The sequence below is a fragment of the Mytilus californianus genome, unplaced genomic scaffold (assembly GCF_021869535.1).
Source record: "Mytilus californianus isolate M0D057914Y unplaced genomic scaffold, xbMytCali1.0.p SCAF_21, whole genome shotgun sequence".
Taxonomy (NCBI): Eukaryota; Metazoa; Mollusca; class Bivalvia; order Mytilida; family Mytilidae; genus Mytilus; species Mytilus californianus.
Window position 1 is genome coordinate 2,429,843 of NW_026262670.1, and position 23,022 is coordinate 2,452,864.

Consider the following 23,022-nt stretch of genomic DNA (forward strand, 5'->3'; position numbering starts at 1 on the left):
ATAAGTTTATGTATTCATATTACAAAATATATGGATTCCGAGTATTTTGCAACGAAAAAAGTGCAAACATGACTACTTCCGGTTTCTCAAGGTCTCTTCCGGTTGACATTTTTCAAGGTCATATGTCACCCAACCTTTTGTAAAAGGTCATATGGCTTTATAATGAACCAAGTTGAAGTAATAATCAATTCATCTTATATTAAGACATTTCAGGGGAACTAACTCCTATAAGATGTCATTAGATTGTTTCAGACCAAATGTAACATATCTTCATTACAATAAATCAAACATTTTGCACTTGTTCTTTTAAATATATTTTTTAAAGTATCGGAGAAAATGCAAAAACAAGGAATAGTCAAAATTGATAACTTGAACTTGACCTTTGACCTTGACCTCAATTTCTAAGTTAGGACCTATGGGCCTCAAATAAAAGAATCCGGGGTTATACGGTTAACGGTTTAAGATTTTATAAAACATACCGACAAATTTATTTGGTAAAGGTAAATAACTCCTATAAAATTTCATCGAATTCGTTCGATCCAAATTAGCCAAAAATTTCTAAGGATGTAACAAACAACTTAGAAGAATAATTTTTTCGATGTCTTTTTTTTGTTACGAAGGAGATGCACACACAAGATAAACATTGAATAGGGGGATAACTCTTACAAAGGAAATTCTTCGGCTTAGCAGGTTGAAATTTAAAAGCGCATAAACTATACGATACAATTTGAGAAATATCTAAGCGACATATTGTGAAACAAAAATTTATCGCAAGAACAAAATTTGGCAGAAGAAAAAAAAAATTAAAAACCAATTGTTCAGAAAACAATTGAAGGTCTTTCCACATCAATTTTCAAAGTTATTGAAAAGAAGCTAGTTCCGGTTTACTCAAAGTTTAAATTGGTATCCAATCATAAGTTTCTACAAACTGATGCGATAAATGAATGGTTTCTATATACTTTTTAGTGAAATAAGGGATATAATGTGCTACTTCCGGTGAAGTAAACGTCACTTTCGGTCTCATATGATAGCTACTTTTACACTGATTCCAAAAATATATAGTTTCTATATATTTTTGCATGTAAAACAGGAGATAATCGGCCACTTCCGGTTTATCGAAAGTCACTTCTGGTCTTTAATGATAAGTTTATGTATTTATATTACAAAATATATGGATTCTGAGTACTTTTCCATGGAAAAAGTGCACAAATGGCTACTTCCGGTTTTCTCAAGGTACCTCCCGATTGATATTTTTCAAGGTCATATGTGACCAAACCTTTTGTAAAAGGTCATATGGCTTAATGATGAACCAAGTTGAAGTAAAAATCAATTAACCTTATAATTAGACATTTCAGGGGCACTAACTCCTATAAGATTGATTGATTGATTGATTGTTGGTTGCTTTACGCCGCATTAGCACAACAAGGCTATATCGCGGCGACAACTCCTATAAGATGCCATTAGATTGTTTCAAACCAAATGTAACATATCTTCATTACAATAAAGCAAACATTGTGCACTTGTTCTTTCATATATATCTTTAAAAGTGTTGGAGAAAATGCAAAAAAAAGGAAATGTCAAAATTGAGAACTTGACCTTGACCTTTGACCTTGACTTCATTTTCTATGTCAGATGTAACGAACAATTTAGAAAAAGAATTTAGTTGATATCTTTTTTTGTTTCGAAGGAGATGCACACACTTGATAAACAGTGAATAGGGGGATAACTCTTACACAGAAAATTGTTCGGGTTAGAATGTGTGAAAATAAAAAGCGCATAAACTGTATGATACTATATAAGAAATATCTTAGCGACATATTGCGAAACAAAAATTTTACGCGAGAACAAAATTTGGCGAAAGAAAAAAATTATAATAATTATCAGAACAAATACAATAGGTCTTTCCACAGAAAAGTTAAATTCAGAGAACAATTAAAGGTCTTTCCACTTCTAAAGATTCATTTTGATATGAAAATATTAAAATCCGGTTTAAAATGTCATTACCAGTGTCAAACGATAGCTATTTGTTTGCTGATTCCAAAAATATATGGTTTCTATACAATTTTGTTTGAAATAAGGGAGGTAATTTGATACTTCCGGTCTTAAAAATGTCATTTCCGGTATTATTTGATAGTTTATTTGAAACTGCTTTCAAAAATATATTGTTCTATATACTTTTACATGAAATAAGTACCAAAAATAGCCACTTCCGGTTTACCCAAGGTCACTTTCGGTTTGCTTTTTCAAAGTCATATGGCTTGAAAACTAATGCACTATGGCTTAATGATGTATAAATATGAATTTAAAGCAAAGGTCAAAATCTAGAACGTCAAATTTACCTATGACCTTGACCTCAATTTCAAGGTCATGAACCAAGGACTTCAAATCAAAAGACCCTAGGTCCTTATTATATATGGTTGATGAATTATATCATCATACGCGTAATATTAAATATAAGAGGGGAGAAAACTCCCATTAAATGTCAGCGTACCCTTTTAACCAAAATGTATGTGTAACGACAAGTCTCAACTAACAATTTAGTAAAAATATGTTGTCTATATCTTATACGGTTTTTGAAAAGAAGTGAAAATAAGCCAAAATAAAATTTTAAAATATGACTTTGACCTTAGACCTTCACCTAATTATCTTTTTTTTTTTGGACCAAGGACCTCAAACAAAAGACCCTAGGTCTCTATCACTTACGGTTTACCAGTTTCACATGAATATCACTTATATCAAATGCATAAGGGAAAATAACTCTCATATGGAATCTCTATACCGCTTCGGTCAAAATTAATCAAAACATTCTGAGGATATAACGAGCAATTTGGTAAAATAAATTTGTCGTTATCTTTTATGGTTGCGAAGGAGAAGTACACACACGAAAAACAGTGTTCGGGGAGATAACTCTTACAAAATAAGATATTTGGTTTAGCGGTGTCAGTTTTAAAAGCGTATAATCTGTTTGATATCATATACCAAAAATCTAATCGACATCTTTTAAAACAACAATACAGCAGAAGAAAAAAATTAGGCGGAAGAAAAAATAAAAATAATCTGAACAAAAGCAAAAGGTCTTTCCACGGAAAAGTGGAGAGACCTAATAATCAGAACAAATATAATAGGTCTTTCCACAGAAAAGTATTTAGTAACCGAAAATTTCTTTCGAAGGTGACTTTTCAGCGAAATCTTTTTTTTAAATTTGTTTCATTTTCTTTTTCAAACAATCAATTTATCATTTGCCTTAAACTATATTTATAAAACTTTAAAGAAAATGAGAACATACAAACACTGTGCTTTTACTTACTGTTGTTACTCCATTGCGGAGCGCTTTCTTCGCTAAATAGCCAGGACCAGAAAATCCACTACCCTCTATGGGTCCCCAGCTATTAGAATATATATCAACATTTGATACGTAATGCAGAAAAGCAGTAGCAGCATCCGAATCCACTGTATTATTTATGTTATCGTGGGTACCAAGCAACTGAACTCCTGTAAAACAAATTATTTTAAAGTGATTAAAAATTTGCAAGAAAAGACATGGATACTAGTGTTGCGGGTTACATACCATACTTCATAGAAGTCGTAATCACTAGCTTGTCAACCTTGAGGTTGTAAGTCCAAACCCCACTCTAGGCAAGTGTGCTCGACTCTTAATTGACTAGGCTAGCTTGATTTATTGCCGATGACCGATAGTTCAATCCAGTTCAATCCAGGCTCTCCGATTACATGTCTCTACTAATAGAAACTGGTCGCCACAATATAGCAAAGTAGGATGAAAGTGGCGTTAAACATCAATTAAGCAATCAAAGACAGTCATTACGGTAAATCTAACGTTCAATCACTTGTGTCTTTTTCTCTCATTCATTGCTTTTTTTAGATTTTTTTTTTGCACGGCGTTGTTTTTATCTCTTAGACGTATTAGTTAATAAACTCATCATAGATACCAGAATTGCAATTTTATATTTGCGCCAGAGGCACGTTTCGTGTACAAAAGACTCATCAGTGACACTAGAATAAAAAAATGTTAAAGGCCAAATAAAGTACGAAGTCGAAGAGCATTGAGGACCAAAAATTCCTAAACGTTTTGCCAAATACAGCTAAGGTAATCTATTCCTCTTTTTTGTTACGTTTGTTAGTGAGTCGTTTGTGTGTGTGTGTTTTCCGCCTTGCTGACTGATAGATTTTTTTTTAATTTGACTAAAAAAAAGACGCTGACTAAGGTATCCTTTCAGGTTTAATTTTGTTGTTAAATATTGATTTCTCATTAATGACTATATTTGTATCAGGTACATGTGTAAGTAAACATATGTTACTCACCTATGACGGTTGAATTATAGGCTACGCCTGGAATACATATATTGTTGTCCCTGACGGCTGCAATTAATCCAGTAACACTTGTACCGTGGCTGAAATCAACTGTTATTTAACAAAGCTTTGTCACACATAGAGTCATCAGTAATATTTGAAAAAAAAAACCTTATGAAGTATCATTGTTAATGAGATCAAGTGTTATTAATTGGAGAATATATTTTTGTTGCAGTGGTAATTGGGCAGTTTTCTGATTTTTATGAAATTTAGTATGCATTCCGAACTCGTTTGAACGCATCTTAATATCGAGTTAATGTAATGATATGATAATCATATAGAGTCATAGAATTAATTGTTTCCATAGAAACAAATGTGTCGATATGAAGAGTAAAAACCCGTCAAAAGGGTCAAGTACGCATAACTATACGGTTTCGGGTTTCCTAATTGTCAAAAACTGTATGGTTGCCTATAATGTCATTAATCCACTTCATTTGAACTCTGGTGTATAAATCTCTCATTTGAAATCATACCACATCTCTTTTTCTGATTTCCTGAATCATTTGTCATGCCATTTCTTCTGTTTTCTTCTTTCTCCTATACATCGTAAATTTTTATCTGCTTTGATCTTTTTTTTGTCTTCAGATTAACATTTTCTTAAATCTTTTTTCCTTCTTTCCTGTTAAAGATATTTGGCCACCACCGTCGCCATTATTGGACAAGAAGGAAACATTGCATTAAATAGAATAAAAAAAACTTGTCAGGAATATGACAGTTGTTTTTCATTCGTTTGGTGTGTTTGAGCTTAAGATTTTGCCATTTGATAAGGGATTTGCCAATTTAAATATTCCTTGTAGTTCAGTATTTCTGATATTTTAATTTGTGTACGAAATAACTGAAGTATGTTGACAATGTATGGCTCGTCTAAAACTTCATCACAAATATATAAGAATTAAAAACAATGAATAAGAAACTGAAAATATTTTAATAACATTTCTATGAAATTAAAGGAAACATCTTAATGCATAGCTAGAGTTGGAAAAAAGCCAAATGAGTAACAAAGCTGGACGTTTGAGCGAGAATAATGGAAAAAGCAGGCAGTACGTTGGACTCTACATATCTTATAGGGTTTCTGTGTTTTTTGGTTGGGTTCTGATTCATGTATATTACTATTTTTTGTTTGTTTTGATAATGATAAATGCATTCATTTAATCTGTATATTATGTTTTTTTTTCTTATTTACTCGTCTTTATCTGACTTTGGTTTTGGATCTGTGGCTCCATCGCGAAAACTGATACCATGTTCTGCATCCTAAAATATCAAATAAAATAAAAATGTATATATGTATAAATCTTTATCCAAGATATCATGACTATTTAGGAATATTTGACTTTGTATATCAGTCCATGGAATATTTCTTTTATATCAGCTTTCTCTCTAAGACAATAAATATTAAATATTGACAACTGTCACAAATTATGGAAGATGATTTTTTTGGGCAAAATAACAAAGTTATGGAAGGAAAATAAAAGATGATAGAGTAAAAAAAAAACTAACAAACCTTACAAAAATCGTATTCAATGTTTTACATAAAATACCTACGACGTTTGCAGAGATATCAGGATGGTCTGTCTCTAAGCCATCATCAACAACAGCGATTATAACCCCTTTGCCGGAGTAGCCAGCATTCCATGCTGCGGACACTTTAAGTGATGGAGAAACCTCATCATTCTGAAATTGGAACTGTTCCTTTACGTTCGATACAAAAAAGTATAAATACCAATTTCCAATGTGAATCCAAAAGGGGATAAGTCCATAAAACCTGACAAAATCAAAAGTTAGAATATATCCATCAGAACGAAAGGAAACCCCTGTCATTTTCCTGACTTGGTACAGGCATTTTCAGGAGACATTGATGAGTTATTGTCTTGAACCTTATCAGTGTTATAATAAGAACTAAACGATCAACGACTACCACAAATCTGGTTTAGTGATACCCTCGGGGCCGAAACGCCCACCAGAAGTGACATAGACCCATTGGTTGTAAAAGAGACAACAGAGGTACAAGTTTGTCTAAATGTGACTATTCAGAGGTGCTCAAATCAAAACAGTGAGAAAACAAAATTTATTCGGAAATTGACAACCCTTTATACAAAAAATCCTATTTGCGCCATCCATGATTTTTTTTATTTTGAATGATTTTATGATTTTATGTTTTTAACCTTCGCAAAATTTACAAAATATAAAGTATCAATGATTTTAAAGTCAGAAATGTAGTACTGACTACAGAGCTGCTGATACCTTTGGAGAAGAATTGTCCATCAGCAGCGTTAACACCGTGTTGCTCATGGCAAAGGGAATTCGGTGTTAAGTGGCATTCGGTTATGTCCCAAACTAGGTTAAAAGGAATATATTAGTGTAATATGTGAAATGTAAAGAAATATGATATTAACTGGTAAATGGGTTGTTGCATGAACTTGAAAGCAAACAATCGGCTTTCTTTATGACACTCAATGTGCTCCTCTTCTTACCGACGTATTCCTTTGCGCATCTGACTTCTGGTTTTCAGGAAAAATGAATATGAGGGTCGATTGAAAATAAAACTGTACAACAAAAAAGGATGATTCTAGATTCCGTATTGTGAACTTTCAATTTCTATGTAGCAAAATTCTAGCAGCGGGAATATATCTCTCATGTGATGTTATATTCCAGTGCATGCATTTTCTATCACGTTTACTTTATAAGGAGTTGTTACTTACAAGGACGTTACTGAACAAAGGGTTTCAAGTGTTAAATTTGAAGTTGACCATCGATGTGTTCCAATTGCCGTAACCACAATCTCTTTTAATCAAATGTCAATTTCTCTTCGACTTTTGAATGTCTCTTTTTATCTTTCGCCTTTTTTCAGAACCCAAATAAGCGGGAGTTGTGGCTAGCCATAAAACCAGGGTCAACCCATCATTTTTTCTTAAAATGTCCTGTACCAAGTCAGGAATATGGCAGTTGTTATCAAATAGTCCGTTTCCTATGTATATTGGCGTTTGTTTTTGTTGTTCCATTATTTTCCTCTTATAGTTGATGTGTTTCTCTGGATTTTAGTTTGTAACCCAGTTTTGTTTTGTCTTAATCGATTTATGACTTTTGAACAGCGGTATACTACTGTTGCTTTATTGATCGTAGTTGGTAAAGAAAATAATGACGTCATTGGTTTAATAACCATTTCTTATAACGTGTTTAACCAAACACAACGGTTAGGCGTGTTCTTTTGAAAATATAAGCCACATTGCATTCGATTCTATCACATTTTATCTGATTTTTAAAATGTTAACTATATCGTAGATCCCACGTCAATGATGTGGATACTTACAACCAATCGTCATTTAAACTGTTACTTACCAAGTACCACAGATTAGGCCATTCTGGATCTAATGTCCTTCTCATTCTCGTTTGGAATTTTTCTTGTTCTACCCATGATATCTATAAAAGATATAAAATAGTATATGAGATAAGTAAAATAACTTGATTTTAAGATGTGAAAATAGTTTTCCTTAAGAACACAAGGTTAATAACGGATTTTTTACAACTAAAGAGTCGCATACAATTATGGTTGTGAACGACCAATAACATGCAGATAAGCTTTTTAAAGCTCCAAAATTATAACATGTTAATGTTATAATTGTATTATAATACCAAAGGCTATATAATCGAGTAGGTGTCATTTATTCCACCTCGTAATAGACAAACAGAGAACCATTGTAATTTTTAGTGGAATTTAAATACAATAAACACAAAACCTTGAACACATCAGTGCTGTGATATAAAATTTATTTGATCGAAAATCAAAGAAACATTTGGGTATTTCTCATATTTACTTGCTCTATAAATACTATGACCTTACTTCAAAAATATTTTCTAAAAAGACTGAATGTTAGAATATGCTTGTACTAAGTGACAATGCAGACAATGATTTTGTCGTGATGTAAAACAAAAAAAAATAATTAAGATTAAAAAATCCTAGAACGTTTATATAACTCATTATTGATACCATCAACAAAATGTTTATACGCCAGAAGACTCAACAGTGACGCTCAAACAAACAAAAATGCACCGAAGAAAAGATGGTGAATGAACAAGTTTCAAGATCGCCTTTTTGACAGTTTCTTCTAAACATTTCAGAATCACCACCATATATTGTATCTCTACATAAGTCAAGAAGCCTCTCAAGTTTTATATCTGCGTACATTAAAAATAGCAAGAGTGCATTTAATAAATATAAATGTAAGAGAGACAGACAACACCAATGTTTCGATGTGTTCATTTTTGCAGTGACGTAATACATGTTATACTTTAATCATTTGAGAATTTAAAAACATAATGGATTTGTTTTAAACCAATACTTAATTTTGTCATAAACAATGATTTCTTTTGAAAGTATAATTCTGCTGGTGGGTATTTGACAAAAAATAGTATTTTATATCTAAATCAAGATAAATGTTTCCTTTACAAACTGATTTTTGGCAACGCCAAAATGGTATCCAAAAGAAAGTGTTTTCGTGCACTGTTCATAACTGTGATGTATGAGATGTATCCAAACATTTGCCAAAGGTAGAGTGCCCGATATAAGTATTTTGACCTTATGATTACTTTGTCAGCCAATAAAGTGTCTTGAGCTATCTCTCAGTAGCTGCTTGCATTCTAAAAGACAAATTAAAAGAGTTGGTATTGCTTTTTTTATAAAAAAAGAATGGTCAACGTAGATACAAGTATTTTCTCTTAGGGAGGGATAAATCCTACTTTGTAAAGAATCACTCTGATTCAAACAAAAAATTCCTTGAAACTGACATTATCAAGATGCTTGATTTCTTGATTGACAACATATTTGTTACGTTTAGAAGACGTGTTTTTCAACAAACTATCGGCATTCCCATGTGAAACCAACTGTGCCCCTCTTCTTGACGACGTGTTCCTTTATTCTTATGAGGCGGACTTCATACAAAAACTTCTTAGTAAGAAAGAAAAGAAGTTAGCAATATCTTTTAACTTTACTTCCCGCTTTATAGATGATGTTCTTTCTCTAAATAATTCAAAATTTGGTGCCTATGTTGAACTCGTCTATCCCATCGAACTAGAGATAAAGGATACAACAGTCACAGTAAAGTCTGCCTCATATCTTGACTAACATCTAGAAATGGACAATGAGGGTCGGTTGAAAACAAAACTATCCGACAAAAGTGATGATTTCAGCTTCCCAATTGTGAACTTTCCATTTCTATGTAGCAACATTCCAGCGTTTTTACTTCCTATCATGATTTCCTTGATAGATGATTGCTGCTCAAAAGGAAGCTATAAAACCAAGAGTTTCAAATGGTGAAGTTGAAATCATCCCTTCGTAAATTTTACGGACGCCATCACGAGTTGGTTGACCGTTACGGAATATCCGTTTCACAGATGATATCGGATATGTTCCTTATGTCGTAACTACATTTCAAGTACAATCCCGTTCCCTTTCCACGAATGTGACCTACCGAATTAGACTATTTACTGGGTTTGTAATAAAATGAGCAACACGACGGGTGCCACATGTAGAGCAGGATCTGCTTACCCTTCCTGAGCACCTGAGATCACACCCAGTTTTGGTGGGGTTCGTGTTGCTTAGTCTTTAGTTTTCTATGTTGTGTCTTGTGTACTATTATTTGTCTGTTTGTCTTTTTTTTTTAGCCATGGCGTTGTCAGTTCATTTTCGATCTATGAGTTTGAATATCTCTCTGGGATCTTTCGTTCCTCTGAGACTGATGGGTCTTATGTAGACGAAACGCGCGTCTGGCGTATTAAATTATAAGCCTGGTACCTTTTGATAGCTATTATTTGTGTGTGTCTCTGTCCTGTATGGTCTCCCATTTATTTGTATTGTAGTCCTGTCATGTAATCTTGTCATTTTAATGTTATATTTAACATTGCCATAAAAGCGGGAGGTTTGGCTAGTCACAAAACCAGGTTTAACCCACCATTTTTTTCAAAATGTCCTGTACCAAGTCAGGAAAATGGTCATTGTTATATTATAGTTTGTTTCTGTGTGTGTTGCATTTTAGTGTTGAGTTTCTGTTGTGTTGTTTTTCTCCTCTTATATTTGATGTGTTTCCCAAAGTTTTAATTTGTAACCCGGATTTGTTTTTTTTCTCAATCGATTTAAGAATTTCGAATAGCGGTATACTACTGTTGCCTTTATTTATATTCGATATTACAAAGTATTGTTTAACATTTATTTGTTTTTTGATTTCGAATTATGTGTTTTCTTGAAATATTCTATTTATTCTATTTGTTTTATTTTTGTTCTTGTTATTTTATTGATTGTAATATAAGATAACGAATTGAGTTTAGAGCAAATAGGAAACCCTCCGCATCTTCATTGTGCCTGTTAGAAGTTATGTAATATCCGTTTTTTTCTTGTTAATTGCAGACATGTTACCTTTTCACAACTTGTCTGGGTGATACAGACCTTGAAATATGCTTGACATATAGATGTCTGTTACATTTACAAGTATGTTGTTTGGTAATTACAACATACATGTACTTAAAAACTCTGTTTGTTCACACGTGAAGGGTATATTCTATATAAAGGAACATACGAGACATCAGCATTAGGGAAATTGAAATATGGAAAGCAAACGTCGTTTGAATGTAAAAAGTATTAATTTTGAAAAGACTTTTAGAATTTGCATATTCTATTATAGTTCTATCAATGTTTTCTTCTTCCTTCTTTTATCATTATTATTATATTCATTTGTTTTGTCAATGTGCTTATCATACTGTTGGCGCAGAATATCAAAACTACAGATGGATTTAATCTTGAAACTAATAATTGGATCCTTTATATTTTCTATGCATAAACTATTGTTTGGAACTTTGCATTTTGACACTACATTAATAAAGGCAACAGTAGTATACCGCTGTTCGAAATTCATAAATCGATTGAGAAAAAAACAAATCCGGGTTACAAACTAAAACTGAGGGAAACACATCAAATATAAGAGGAGAACTACGACATGGTGGGTTGAACCTGGTTTTGTGGCTAGCCAATCCTTCCGCTTTTATGGCAATGTTAAATATAACATTAAAATGACAAGATTACATGACAGGACTACAATACAAATAAATTGGAGAACATATAGGATAGAGAAACATACGAATAATAGCTAACAAAAGGTACTAGGTTTAAAATTTAATACGCAAGACGCACGTTTCGTCCACACAAGACTAACCAGCGACGCTCAGATCAAAACAGTACGAAAGCCAAAAACAAGTACACAGTTGAAGAGCATTGAGGACCAAAAGTTCCAAAAAGTTGTGCCACATACGGCTAAGGTTATATGTCTGGGATAAGAAAATCCTTAGTATTTAGAATAATTCATACTTTTGCAAACAGTAAATTTATAAAAATGACTATATAATAGTTATACATGATAACACCGAAGTGGTGACTAACTACAGAATAAAAACGGATACATAAAACAACATAAACCAACACATAAAAATTCACAGCCGAGTAAGCCAAAGAGATCAACGCAAAAAAAGTGACGTCACATTTAAATTTCTGAAATTTCCCCAATATAGGATAGAATTAGGATAGAATTCAAGATTTGGTTTATATACTCATATAACATTTATTAATAGCAATGAAAATTACAATACTAATTAATATAAAATGTGGTAGTAATTAGATAATTAATAGTATTATCTAGCTATGTCGGTGTTTCTTCTAAATCAAACTGTAAACCAAATATATCGTATAAATTTAGTTGACCCAAACTAAAATCTAATTAATGAACTGGGTGATTAATTATCTTTACCATAACACACGAATACAACAGAAAAAAATAAGATTTACAACTACAAACGATGAGACATTTGACAAAATCCGATTAGAATAACAAATATAATATCAAAACTAAATACATGAATTTTGGATAGAAAAGTACCGTGACACGTCTTATAGCAATGCAAATTCACACTCAGCAAAACAGTCACAATCGGGAATAAGTCACGTTCGGTAATTAAAAGATCAGACGACGTAATGTCAAACCACAATCTAACACGTGGTAAAAATGTCCTTAGTTAGTTTGGACAAAGACACATCGTATGGATCGACCAATTCGTGATGGTGTCCGTAAAATTTACGGAGTGTTATTTTTACACTCCTGTATATGAAGTCCGTATAGTGTGAACATGCACGAGCATAACGTATCAACTTAGATATGTAAACACCATACGAAGGGGCAGAGGGTATGTTACTGCTGAGAAATGGGAAATTGATAATTGGGAAGTTGAAATAGTCCCGTTTATCATAGATTTTCGTGTGAAGTCGACCATCTGTGTCAATATTGAGGAAAACATCAAGGTATGAAGCAGTCCTTCTGGTATCAGTAGTATCCTTAATTTCAAGTTTACTGGGATATATGAGATGTAACTATTGGCTGAAATATGGGTTATTCAATGATAGGACATCATCAATATATCGGAAAGTAAAATTAAAGAATTTCGCAAGGTGCTTTTTCTTTTTGTCTTTTAGAAGGTTCTGAATGAATTCTGCTTCATAAAGACGAAAATGACAGAATTCACTTATGTTTAGAATGGATACACAAGATATTCAATAAGCATTTTCAATTTAAATGTTCATACAATTGTAATTATGTTAAAATAATTTCGATTCTCATACACGTTTGATAACTTCTCAATTTCTTATCTTACCTCTTGTTTTCGTCTAAGAATTTCAACATCCGGGTCTTCGCTTAAAAAGCTTATCTTTTCTTTAGTATTTGTTTGTCGTATTTTGGCTTTGATATATCTGGTTTCACCTATCCACAACTAATTAAAAGATTTACGAGAAAACACTTAAGTATTTGGATGTAGATTCTATTTATGTATAATATGGTGGTTCCCTAGCTACTTTAATTCAAATTAAATCCAGAATTTGATTTGTATTAGGAAAACATGTCTACACCAAAAAAAAAAACAACAACTAGACAAAACAATCGATTACTTTTGAAGGGAACCTTTGTTCAGCATATACGTATTGATTGTATACGTTTAATCAGCCAAACATTTTTCCACTGATGTTACATATGTATATAAATGTTCAAGTTGGCTTTGGGTTTGACATGTAATATATAGATGTGCTTCTCTATAGTTGAATGCCCATATGCTCTATGGATGTATTTATGTGTGCTGTTATTGTGCAAGTGATGTATACATGTACTAATTGTCTTCTTTTATTTACACTCACGTGATACTAACCAGACTGTCTGAATAAACCTAAATATAGTGTTGGTCTAAGAACACTAACCCATAAAATCTTGTTTGTCAAGTTTCCCACTGATGCCATGTGTGATATGATTGTTATGATTGTTACCTTCTACTCTTTTTTTAGGATTGGTGCCTTCTCATACAGATGGCAATGGATATTTACATTTTACTAATATTACGTATTGAACGAATCAGACAAAAATGTATATGGGATTACTTCACATTTTGATTATATAATTTCACATTTTGATTATCCAATTACTTGGTATAGTATGTGGCACTTATTTTAAGTCATATGAAACTTCAATTAAAAAAATGATGCATATGGTTTTTTTTTATAACCTAATGGTTAGTTTTTATTATAAAACTTATGTACATATACTTTTTTCACTAGAAAATTCTTTAATTTGACCAAATTTAGAAGAAATTTCCTTCTTTTTTTAATTGTTTGTTTACAGTCAACAATTCGCCGATATGTTTTCCGTATGCAGTGAACTCAGTGTGACTTTTCTCGCAAAAATCCGGTGATCGCAATACGCATGGATCTGTCATTGAATAACTATTATCTTATTGTATATATTATACACGTGCTCAATATCCATGCTTCTTTGTTGATTGTTTACTATAGAGGTGACAATCGGTAAACTACGGCTTCAAAACACGACAATTAATTAGCTGCCATATTTTCACATCAAAACAGACCGAGAAATTTTTTTATTTGACGATTATACGATATGGATGCGTAAAAATTTTTTAAAAAATCGTGTACAGAAGACAAAGTTTATTATATATGCATGCATTGGTTCAAGAATTTGATAAACATTATTTTTCACCAGTCACTCGTTTCATATGACTTTAAAATATGTTTCTTTACCCATTATGCATTTAAAGGTCCAATTTTTACGTTGAATACGAGTAATTTCAACTCCACGGATATCTATATTAATATGACATAAGAGAGGTGGAAGATATCGAAAGGAACATTCAAACTCACACATCTAAAACGAACTTCCAATGACATTACAAAAAACGATAAACGGACAAACGACAAACAACAGTATACAAAACACAATATAGAAAACTAAAGACTGATCAACACTAACCCAAACACCAACCTAAAAGAGTAATTAACCAGATCTTGCCCCACATGTGGTATGATATTTGGTACTATAAATGTTTAAAAAGTTCTAACAAACCACTAATGTCACCTTGACTCTCATTTACATTTCCTGGTCAGAACTTAAGTATCAAACAGTAACAAGGAAGTTAAACCTGTTACGTAAATCATTGAAAAATACAAATATTGGTCTACAATCAATTAAAACAAACTGAGATTGCTCTGTTTTGTTTCTTAATGAACATTTTTATAATTATTGCTTTATAGATGTACTTACCTGTCCAATGTATTGAAACTGTGGATTTTCCTTATCAAACCATTTGTCGGGATCATCTTCCCGGATTGAGGTTAACACAACTCTATTTGAAAAGACTTCAATGTCACTTAAAGTTACATACTTAGGAACGTTAAAGAGTAAAAACACGATGAAAATATTTTTCATCTTGTTAAATATTTTGGCAAATTCCGATATAAACTGTTTTGATTATGTAAATAATATCAGCAGTCATCGATTGATATCAGGTGATTTAAGTTTGTCTTTTGTGTAACCGGATATTTTATCTTGAAAAAAAGATTAAAGGCCGTTTTCATTGCTTGAACATTGATATAAATATAAGGTGATTTGCCTTTGTATTTTTTTATTCTCGAATATTTCATTTTGAATATCTTTAAAATTATTTTCCATTGTTCGCTGTGTAATTTGTAATCAAATTCTATATATCTGATTATATCTGTAAATGTCATTAAAAATTTGAGGTTTATATTTTGTTATATAAGAGAAGCGTATCGTTTACTTAAGACTCATCAGTGTCGCTCGAATCAAAACAGTTGGAATGTCAAAACAATTACAAAATTGAAGGGCATTGAAAACATCCAATTCCGAACTGCTGAACGAAACTTGTTAACGCTAGAGTGCTGACTACTAGGCTGGTGATGTCTTCGGGGACGAAATGTTCATCAGCAGAAGTTGTAAAAAATCATCAAAGTTTCTAGGCTTATAATTTGTTATCCCAGACGCGCGTTTGGTCTAAATAAGACTCATCGGTGGAGCTCAAATCAAAACAGTCAGAAGGCCAGATCAAATACCAAAGTTGAAACCTAATAAAGACAATTATTGAAATAAAATCAGATTTTTCATAAGAAGGATTAGGTCTGAAATGAGATCACTAAGCATCTCAAACTTAGATTTAAACTGGTTATGAATCAATACGGCGTTTACAACATAATAACAGTGTTACTACTTTCTGTGGAAATTTGTTACAATCGGATTCATGTAAACTAAAGACCACGATATCATTGTAGATTTCTATTTTATCTACAGGACCGGTGACTTGAAAATGAAAGACAACCCAATAATTTCCATCTTTTTCAAATAAAATTCCTCATGAGCGAATACAATCTACAGATTTGTCGTCTTATATATGACCACACACTTTTGTCTTGTATTAACGCAAGAAACGAGGGAATAATTCGTTAAAGCCGCTTTCGTTGTTTGTCAGAAGAAATGATTCAAGGACTCAACAGGGGAATGCTTGGTAGCTACAAAGATGTATAATTGGTTTTGCGATTTAATTTGATTATTCGTTGATAAATTCAGAAATTGTTTATATTAAATAAGTTTCTAACACCATCGGGCAAAGTTTACCTTTTTTGGTTTTGTCTATTCTATTTTTAATGTTCCTGATGAAAACAATCACTTAGGACGAATCAAAATGTTATGGTAGACCTTTTATTTGAGGTTATGATATATGAAAACAGACGACAAATTAAACACCATACAAATAACATTAAAAAGTAGCAGCAACAGTTATTACACTTTTACAAGGAGTAATATATTTCTCCTGCAGAAGAAGCAGTAATATCTTTAATGGTTTGTTTATACATGTACTGTGATCGAGTCTTGTGGAAAGGTTTATGTTTTGCAATCAGTAAGAAGGTTGTGCAATCATTTTTCAAAATTGATTTGTTTTAAAAGGCTGGAATCCGAATGCGAAAGGACGCAAAAATCTGATTACTATATACTTATAATTACATTAGATGTATAAAGTAAAATCACAAAAATACTGAACTCCGAGGAAAATTCAAAAAGGAAAGTCCCTAATCAAATGGCAAAATCAAAAGCTCAAACACATCAAACGAATGGATAACAACTGTCATATTCCTGACTTGGTACGGGCATTTTCTTATGAAGAAAATGGTGGATTGAACCTATTTTATAGCTAGCTAAACCTCTCACTTGTATGACAGTCGCATCAAATTCCATTATATTGACAACGATGCGTGAACAAACAAACAGACACAATAGGTAAAAATGTCACAAATAGGGGTACAGCAGTCAACATTGTGTTATAATCTTAATCACTATAAAAACGAATAAATGTAACAAAGAAGCACAAAAAGGCATACATCAAATTTAACATCCTCATTTTGCTTTTTTTATTATACGATTTTATTTATCTATGTAAAATCCACCCATAAAGGATGGAAGGTTTTAAGTACAGACGTAGAATCGCGCGTTTGACGTCAGACAGGTAGATATAAATTAATTTTGTCGTTCAAAGTATGACGGGATACATAAGTACAGAGTCACGTCAAATGGATATCACAAAAAATAGACTCAACAGTAAAAGTAATATTAATAAAATAAAAATAATTTTGTCGTTCAAAGTATGACGGGATACATAAGTACAGAGTCACGTCAAATGGATATCACAAAAAACAGACTTAACAGTAAAAGTAATATTAATAAAGACAAATAAAAGAATAATATAACACGTTATTAAGATGATAAACAACGTCAGTACGCAGAATCTATACTTCAAGACCATCGTGTAATATTTGTGAAGTTTATACGGAATATTTATCAACAAGGTGTTGGTACCTTCCGATGAACTTTTTTAGAAAAAGGACGAGACGTTCTTTGACATACCCCTGGTTCATCAACTTTCTGCTCAGAAACTGGAGACGTTTTACAAAGTCTGAGTAGGAGCTGCAAGCTCTTGATTACCGAATAAGTTGGAAAATATATATCCCATATGCAGGTGAAGTTGGTATATTGCTACTAAGGTGGGGGAAATTGATAATTTCAAAATTAAAATCGTCTCGTTTGTCATAGATTCTGGTACTGAGATGACTGTGTATGTCAAATTGGAGTCTAAAAATGAGGCGGAGGAAGCCGTGTCTGTTGTTTCTTTAATTTCTAGTTCAGGGGGATATATTAATGGAACCCAATCAGAAAAGTTCGGATTGTTAATGGAAAGAACATCATCAATATATCTGAAAGTGAAATTCAATAACCTAGCTTCTTTGTTCTTCTTGTTTTTGACAAGTGTCTGAAGCAACTCCGATTTATATGAAAATAAGAAGAGATCGGCAAGGAGAGGCGCACAGTTCATTCCCATAGGAATGCCGACAATTTGTTGAAAAAGTCTACCTCCAAATTCAACAAATATGTTGTCAATAAGAAACTTCAGCATACTGATCACTTGTTCCTCTGTGTAGCATGTTTTACCCTTTTGTTCACTATTGTATGTTTCATTATAATACGCATAGATGTATGTTTCATTATCATACGTTATTTTGATTGGCTAACAGCAATCTCGCGTCATTTTGAAATTAACATTCATTTCGAAATAAATTGTAACATCCATGAACGATCACACACGTTTCCACAATAAAGTGCACAGGTAAATAAAAAAAAAACTTGATAGTAATCGAGTTTTCATGATCATAGAGAAAAAATATAATTATAAGTTTTGAATGCTTCTTTAAGTAAAATCATAGGGTTGTAAAAGCGTTGACCGTGCGCATATTTTTAGAATGGAGCGCTTCCGCGCTTCATACAAAATGTACTCCGGTCAACGCTTTTACATCCCAATGAAATATTATACAAAAAAGAAGCATTCAATTCTTATTAGTTTTATCAGTTCTTGGTATGAATTTCTGTCTTAAGGTAGGGACGAAGAACGCGATCATATTAAACGATATGATGTCGACACCGGCATAATATTCCAAATTTAATTATCTGTTTATGGTACGTGTTTATCTAAGAATTTTATTTGAAGGTGCATTAATATTAAAATAATATAATTCAGGGTCTGAGTATACTGGGTCTGTGTTATAATCAGCATAGTGATAGAGCGCACTTTTTCTTAAAGAAATAGAAATATCATTACGGAAAATGTTAAACAATACAAGTCCCAGAATGCATTTCTGTGGAACTCCTTTATATGTATTTTTCTACGAACTATAATTTACATCTACTCTGACATATTGTTTTCTATCAGATAGAGCATTTTCTGACAAACCAGAAGTTTTTATTTTATGAATAACAGGTCATGGGATAGGCAGTTGGATGCATTTGAAAGGCAAATGATTTTTGATACATTGCATGCGTCCGAAGCGCTTTTCTTGATTTACCTTCATCGGGAAGGCTCAAACCCAAACATTTGAAAGCCCCGGATGTATAAATACGTAGAAACGCTACATATTTACTTTGTACTCAAAGGGGACCTATAAAAGGAATAGTCAAATTCGTCAACTCTATGGTTAACTTTGTGACGTGTGCATGAGGAAGTTGAACCTTAGTTTTTCAGCAATTTCTTACCATGAGTCATCAACGTGGAATTTTAGAAATGATATGCTATTAACATAATTATTTGATACACTATATAATAATTTTTATCGACTGCTTTTTTTGTGTCCTCTATGATTTTTAGCAAAGTATTGTTTATTTTGAAATATTGTAAGCTCATATCAACATTGTATTGTTATATACTGTAATTCGGAGCAGACTCCATACGTATGATATACTTGTGTCTAATCTATTTTACACAATAGAGCAAATAACATATATTTAACAAAAACTAAACTAAATTAAAAACCAATTGTTCAGAGAACAATTGAAGGTCTTTCCACCCGAAAAGATCTATTTTGATACAAAAAATTCGGTATAAAATGTTATTTCCAGCTTCAAATGATAGCTTATTGTACGCTGTTTTAAAAAAATATATGGTTTCTAGACATTTTTTTTAAATAAGAAGATAATTTGTTACTTCCGGTTTTAAAAATGTCGCTTCCGGTATTATTTGATAGTTTACCTGACACTGATTCCAAAAATATATGGTTCTATATACTTGTACATTACACAAGTACAAAAAATAGCTACTGCCGGTTTACACAAGGTCACTTCCGGTTGGCTTTTTCAAGGTCATATGGCTTGCAACCTAATGCATAAAGGCCCATGGCTTTATCATGTATACATATAAATTGAAAGCAAAGGTCAAAATCTAGAACGTCAAATTTACCAATGACCTTGACCTCAATTTGAAGGTCATAAATCAGGACCTAAAATCAAAAGACACTAGGTCTTTATTATATATGGTGAATGAGTTATATCACCATACGCGTAATTTTAAATCTAAGACGGGAGAAAACTGTTAGCGTACATTTTCAACCAAAATGTATGTGTTATGACATGTCGCAACTAACAATTTAGTATGTTGTAGATATCTGATACGGTTTTTGAAAGAAGAGAAATTAAGCCAAAATCTAAATTAAGAATATGACCTTGACCTCTGATCTTGACCTAATTTTCTTTTTTTTTTTTTGGACCAAGGACCTCAAATCAAATGACCTTAAGTCTCTATCACTTATGGTTTACCAGTTAGAAATGCATATCACTTATATCAAATGCATAAGGGGGAATAACTCTCATATGTAGTCTCCGATTAGCTTCGGTCAAAATAAAACGTAACGTCCTGAGGATATAATGAGCATTTTAGAAAAATAAATTTGTCGCTTTCTTTTACGGTTACGAAGGAAATCTCATAACAAGAAAAACAGTGTTCGGGGAGATAACTCTTACACAGAAAAGTGTTCGGTTAAACAGGGTCAGTTTCAAAAGCGTATAGACTGTATGATATTATATACAAAAAAACTAAGCGACATCTTTTGAAACAAAAATTCAGCGCAAGAAAAAAATTTGGCGGAAGAAAAAAAAATCAGAACAAAACCAATAGGTCTTTCCACGGAAAAGTGGAAAGACCTAACTATCATTTTTAGGAATGCTGTTTTAATGCCATACCCTGATCTAAAGCAAAATGTTTAATTACTGGCCGTGAAAAAAATAATAGAAATAGAATCTAATTTAATTCACACTCGCCCCGGTTAATGGAAAGGAGTCCTATGTTTCTGATGAATCATATGTTTACAATGTGCAGTTTATTATCCATATCCATAAACTGAAAAATCCCTAGTTTCACTATTAGGTGATTGGCAGTTTGTTTGTTTTTTTTTTTTTTTTTTTGTTCTTTTGGTGTTTCCAAGTCAAATCGTCTCCTGGTAAATTCGGCACCTATAGAAAAAGTCAAATCGGCATTTGGTCAAATCGACACCTATTTAAAGTCAATTCGGCATCCGATAATACTGCTATTTTTAATTAATTAAAAATACATAATTGGCGACTGGAGATTAAAGAAATAGACTTTATACTGTTCGAATTATTTCGGTTCTTTACATTTAGCTAATGATACAACATGTTATGAATTTTATAACATAACAGTGAATTTTGATTGGTTCCTTTATAGACTTGTGATTTAAAGGAATTAAAGTTTTTCATTCTGCCGTTGATAGCCGAAAACTATCAAGTCCTTTGTTGCAAGAATTGATTATTTTTTTGAGTTGCCGTGTCTTACACAGGGGGCTTATCATGCCTGTAACCCGAAATAAAACAAGAAAAAATCATAAATTAATAAGTGAATTTGGTTTTGGTCACGAAGACGTACTCGGTGTGTCGGACCCGACATCTGATATTTATGATCATGCGACTACACCTGACGATGAAGTAGATAGGTTGGAACATCGGATCCATAATTTAGAAGTAAGCATTACCGAAAAAGAAAGAAAGCTTAAAAAAGACGATTATGAAAAACAGGGGGCAATTCCAAAAACGCGCTTGAAAAGTAAATATGTGGAGTCGAGTAAACTTAATGATTTAGTCAAGGAGAAAGGTGTAGGCGAGAAGTCTAGAGACCGCGCCAGCTCCAGTCGAGTGCACCTCAAGTAAAGTCCACTGAAACAGACGGTAAAAAGACAAAACCAGCTAAATTGAAAGACACCAGGGACTCAAAAAGTTTTAAAGGAAGGGTGAAATTAATTTACAAAAATTAAGAAAAAAGGAAGTTTTGACCAAATTAGTAGAAAAACAATTATCAGATATTTTAAAAAAGAATAATTTAATAGATTTAGTCGATTCTATTGAAATTGCTCAAGATAGTTCTGATAGTGAGCTTGATTTTTCTTCGCATTTACGCAAACGTTCAAAAAATCTTTAAAAAGGCACAAAAGAGTACAAAAGAGTACAAAAGTTCAATTACAATATTCAGATTCCGATTCGGACGACAGTATTCATGTCCCGAAGGTTAAATCGGTTAAGACCAAAAAGTTGAAAAAGTCGGGTAGCTCTAGGGTGACAAAACACAAGTCACGAGTAATATCAGAATCATCTGATAGTTCTGATTATGATTCATCCGAGTCTAGTACTGATGATGTTACTTCTAGTACGTCAGGTAAAAATTCGTCATGTAAAAAGAAATCACTTAAAAAGCGAAAGGTTAAATCGGGTATGGTTGCTAAAGCTAGCGATGACGTTCAGAATCCACAAACTTGGCCCCATACTACACTTCAGTACGGATATATAAATCTGTTTCATTTCAAGATTTAGATTTAAAGCTGTTTGTTGCGGGAGAATTAGAAATAATTGGGGTCTAGCAAAATTAAAACTGACGAGAGAAATACTAATACTCTGGTGTGAGATTCCATAGACAAGCATGTTAAAACTATTAGAAGGTGTCACTTCCAAGCCTTTCCTGGAGCAAATATTTAGGACATAATAAATTTGCTTAATTGTGGAACAATTCAGGTAAATTATGATATAATTATGATGCATGTAGGAACCAATAATATTGATACCTATGAGGTTGCTGATTTTGATATAGCCTATAACGTGCTTATCTCTGTAATGAGAAATTAGTTAAGCCACATACTGTAATAGTTATGTCAGCAATTATTCCACGTTTACTTGATTTTCAGAATACATGTTATTTTGTCACCACTATTAATTCTAGATTAAGAAGTTTATGCTTTAAACGTGGTGTTCAGTTTGTAGCTACTTATAAACCTTTATTGAAGTTTGGGATGCCAGTTTGTGAACTTTGTTCACCCATCTGTAAGTTACATTTGAATTATTTTGGTAATTTAAAGTTGACAAATTTTTTTGTTCAAGTATTGGCTCATTG

General features: G+C 32.4%; 1 protein-coding gene across 8 annotated transcripts in view; it reads right to left on the reverse strand.

The window, feature by feature from the left end:
- The window catches only part of LOC127731964 (furin-like protease kpc-1), a 183,784-nt gene extending 168,522 nt beyond the window's left edge, over positions 1-15,262 (reverse strand). For 7 of the 8 annotated variants that reach the window (XM_052240902.1, XM_052240901.1, XM_052240900.1 and 4 more), the window contains exons 1-7: positions 15,003-15,262; positions 13,054-13,170; positions 7,705-7,785; positions 5,911-6,039; positions 5,552-5,619; positions 4,321-4,409; positions 3,308-3,492 (exon numbers count right to left, since the gene is read on the reverse strand). In XM_052240902.1, the coding sequence (XP_052096862.1) occupies positions 3,308-3,492; positions 4,321-4,409; positions 5,552-5,619; positions 5,911-6,039; positions 7,705-7,785; positions 13,054-13,170; positions 15,003-15,167 (834 nt within the window). In that variant the 5' untranslated portion in view covers positions 15,168-15,262. The remainder of the gene's footprint in view (positions 1-3,307; positions 3,493-4,320; positions 4,410-5,551; positions 5,620-5,910; positions 6,040-7,704; positions 7,786-13,053; positions 13,171-15,002) is intronic. The other variant, XM_052240908.1, reaches the window with a different exon arrangement.
- Positions 15,263-23,022: the final 7,760 nt, after the last annotated feature.